Genomic DNA, 4113 nt, shown 5'->3' on the forward strand with positions numbered 1-4113 from the left:
CAGTCCTTGGCCTCAGGGAGCTCTTTTTCCACACATGATTTTTATTTATAAAACATAAAGAATAATCAAAAGATAAATCAAGCATAACCTGGAGGAAGATGTGGTTATGACGTTACAGTCTGGGAATGCTTCCTGAAGGAGATGTTGAGACTCAAGGATAATGTTCTGATCACCTCCTATTCACCCCATTGATTAAGGGTGGATTCTCCCACCCTAAATAACACAAGATGACCAAACACATGACATTTGACACTGGACAGATGAGACTGACAGCATTTAATTAGTCACATATAGTCACAGCCTGGAGGAAGACACCACACACCCTGGAGGGCCACACAGGAGTTGCACTTGGGAATAGAGTAAACCAGCAGGGGCTGTGGGAGGCAGACTTTGTAGTCACAAGAGGGTGGGGTGACCCTTGGTTCCCATGGGATGATGTGATTGGCTTGCTTGAATAATTCTGTGCGCTGGTAGGGAGGTGAAACCTGTTGGGTTGAGAATCGGGGATGCAGCTGGTCCAGCTGACAGAGGAGCTGACGGGGTGGGGAGCCTCTCCTGCTTGGTGCAGCAGCAGGGGAGTACCTCTGGTAAGAACAGAGGAACGCACGGCCAGGCCTATGGGGACCCATGAGGCTTACAGATGTCAATGCAGCACAGGGATTTTCAGGCTTTGTAATACAGGAGCCTAATAAATAACACCCCTCTTCTCCAATTAGGTTCTAAACCAATTGAAAAATAAAGCAAAATGATAAGAAAGATGGATGGCCAAACTCTCACCTTTGCCCTGATGATGCTGATTTTGGAGAATGGGGCTTTTATCTTTGGGCATGAGGACCACTTCATACTCAATCCCAGAATTAGATAGGCCAGGTGCATAAACTGACACATGTAGGGTGGGAGAAGCACAGGCCTCCCTGTTCATTTCAGTTTACCCCTTGGTGGGATATGCCTGTCCTACTACGTGGAAATATCAGAAGGGCCACCCAATACTGTTTCCATATGCCGCAGCCAGAAGAAGAACCAGATTCATACAGAGAGGGCCCAGAAGAGGTGCCATTTCAAGTTATAAAGACCCTAGAAGGACAGCATTGGCCTCAGGAAACACATCCAAGCAGATAGCGGCAACAAAGACCTTGCAGATGAATGAGTCATGGGAAAAGGGAAATGATCTATTTAAACATGCCTTATGTATGTTTACCTTCTCAGAACCTGACAAAAAGCCTGAGAAGCTGTCAGTAAGGTTATTATTATCCCCATCTCACAGATGAAGAAGCTATATCCCAGGAACATAAGTGATTATCCAGGTGCACAGCTGGAATCCAGGTCTTCCGAATAACCCCTAAGCCAGTGTTTTTTCTTTCTGATTTACTTGATGACAACTATGAATTTTTGGAACATCTTACAGAATGAGGAAGATGTTATGGGATGATAAAGAATTAGAATTTAAGAGTTGACAACAGAATGAGAATGTGAATATTCCCTTTGGCATTGGTTACTAAGATACATTCCATGATGGAACATTAAGTCTCGAATTCATTCTGCATTATGTAAGGACTTTACCTCAGTATGGTGGGCAGAACAATGGTCCCCCACCCCTGAATGATAACCACATCCTAACCTGTGCATATGTTACATTACATGCCAAGGATAAATTAAGATAGCATATGGAATTAAGATTGTTAATCAGCTGATCTTAAAAGAGGGAAATTATAGTGGATCATTTTGGTGGGCCTAATGTAATCAAAAATGTCCTTAACTGTGGAAGAGGGAGGCAGGAGGCATCAGTGTCAGAGTGATACAGCGTAAGAAAGACTTGACTGGCCCTTGCTGGCTTTCAACAGGGAAGGGGTCACAAGGAATGCAGGCAGCCCTAGAAAAGGCAAAACCGAAACAACAACAACAATAAAAAAAAGCAACAGGTTCTTCCCTTAAGACCTGTAGAAAGAAATGCCACCCTGCCAACACCTTGATTTGACGCAGGCAGCCCTAGAAAAGGCAAAACCGAAACAACAACAACAATAAAAAAAAACAACAGGTTCTTCCCTTAAGACCTGTAGAAAGAAATGCCACCCTGCCAACACCTTGATTTGAGCCTTGTGGAAACCATGTCAGACCTCTGACCTCCAAAACTGCTAAGTTTGTATCATTCAAGTCACTAAGTTTTTGGTAATTTTTTATAGCAGCAATGGGAAACTAATTTGCTCAGTCATCACAGAGAGACAGTGATTGTGAGATGTCCCTGCCCCAGTGGAGGATAGCCCAGCCATCTGTCCCACTCTCCAGCTCTGTGAGACCCAGGGAGGTAATGCGGGTTGATGTGGCAAGGCTGGGTCACATGGCGGGGGTGAGGAACTCCTGCACACACTGTGCATATTTATATATCTAGCTGGGGTCCAGCCACGGGTTGGGATGGGATCCAGCTTCATCCTAGATCTTTGAGAAGCTACAAGCTGGGGAGAGCCATGCTGCCATGGGTCCCCTAATGGAATTCAATGGGTCAGAGCCACCAGTGGGCAGGGGGTAGACAAGAGAAAATGAAGCAGATAGTTTGCAACAGCATTATCACCAGAGAGAGGGATAAATAACATGGCAGAAGGCCTTCTTAGTCCAGTCAGAAACTTGGAAAGATGACCAAAAAGTCTGATTACAAAGGAAAGGTAAGTTGGATAGAATTTTCTGCAGATGACTTCTTGCTCTTGGTCCCACCTGACTCCAGCTCCAGGTATGGGATACACACTCATTTCCAGGGTTTTCTTTCTTCCCTGCCCCTCATGCCTCTTATCTTCCTCCCTTTCTCCCACCCCCCACCCCCACCTCGCTGCCATAAAATGCACAGAAATTATTCCAGGGCACCAAAGTATCTAAGTAGGTCTCTCTGGAAAGAAGGTATTTAACCAACAGAAATGAGCTCATTTCCCACAAACCGCTCCAACCTCTTTCCCGGGTAGTATGGCTTATTGGAAAGAACAGGGCTAAAGTTTTATGGTGTCAAAGTGACTTAACATACCCTCTCCTTTGAGTGCGAGATGGCCCAGGGAGGTGGGTATAAAACTTTGCATTGGGAGCCAGGATTCTGCTGCACGATGTGAGCTTGGGCAAGTAACTTATTTCTCATTAGAATCTTTCAATTGCACTGCAATCCCGCCTCCCACTTTCCTGCCTCTGCAGGATGATGCCTAGTGGCAGGAAGAGAAAGTCCTTGTCCACTGCCCTGAGAAAGGCCCCCACCTCTCTCCAAGGTGCCTGGCCCTTCCTCCTCTAGACCGTGAAGAATTTGTAATGAATAGCTTCCAGAACATTATATTCTTGCGCAGAAGAGCAACATTGAAACCCAAGGTGATATAATAGGGCTCTTCATAATAATAATAGGCCACAAGTATTTATTGAACACCTACTATGCACAAAGCATTTTACAAACATTACGGTATTTAATGTTCACAGCAGCCCTGCAAGTCAGTTGTCACTTTATCCCATGTTGCATTTGAGGAAATGAATCTCAGACAGATTGGGTAATTCCTCCCAGACCCTAAAGCCAATCTGGGAAAAAGCCGGGATTTATCCAGCCTGTTTGACCCAAAGCCTGTTCTGTTTCCACTAAACCATTCCACCGCTCCCAAGGAAGTTGCTGAAATAAGATGCAGCTGGGTGACAGGTACCTGGGGGTTCATTGTGACATGCTGCTGCTTTTGCGCGTGTCTGGGGTCAGTCGAGAACTCGCAGTGTTTCCAAGCGTCCGTCACTACGGTCGCGTCTCTCCCCTGCCAGGTACCTGGCCATCGTTCACCCCCTGAAGCCCCGGATGAACTGCCACACGGCCTCGCTCCTGATCGCCCTAGTGTGGGCGGTGTCCATCCTCGTCGCCGTCCCCTCGGCCTACTTCGCCACAGAAACCGTGCTCTTCATCGTCAGAAAGCAGGAGAAGATCTTCTGCGGCCAGGTCTGGCCCGTGGACCAGCAGCCCTACTACAGGTCCTACTTCCTCTTCCTCTTCGGCCTGGAGTTCGTGGGCCCCGTGGTCGCCATGGCCGTGTGCTACGCCCGGATCTCCCGCGAGCTGTGGTTCAAGGCGCTGCCCGGGGTGCAGACGGAGCAGGCGCGCAGGCGGCTGCGCGG

At 47.4% G+C, this 4113-nt stretch overlaps 1 protein-coding gene across 1 annotated transcript in view; it reads left to right on the top strand.

The window, feature by feature from the left end:
- The window catches only part of LOC103604661 (prokineticin receptor 2), a gene marked incomplete at its 3' end in the record, with an annotated part of 10507 nt that extends 6398 nt beyond the window's left edge, over nt 1–4109 (top strand). Inside the window, exon 3 of the mRNA XM_008589233.1 lies at nt 3766–4109. Within this exon, the coding sequence (XP_008587455.1) occupies nt 3766–4109 (344 nt within the window). The remainder of the gene's footprint in view (nt 1–3765) is intronic.
- Between the last annotated feature and the right edge of the window lie 4 nt (nt 4110–4113).

The sequence above is a fragment of the Galeopterus variegatus genome, unplaced genomic scaffold (genome assembly GCF_000696425.1).
Source record: "Galeopterus variegatus unplaced genomic scaffold, G_variegatus-3.0.2 Scaffold5318, whole genome shotgun sequence".
NCBI lineage: Eukaryota > Metazoa > Chordata > Mammalia > Dermoptera > Cynocephalidae > Galeopterus > Galeopterus variegatus.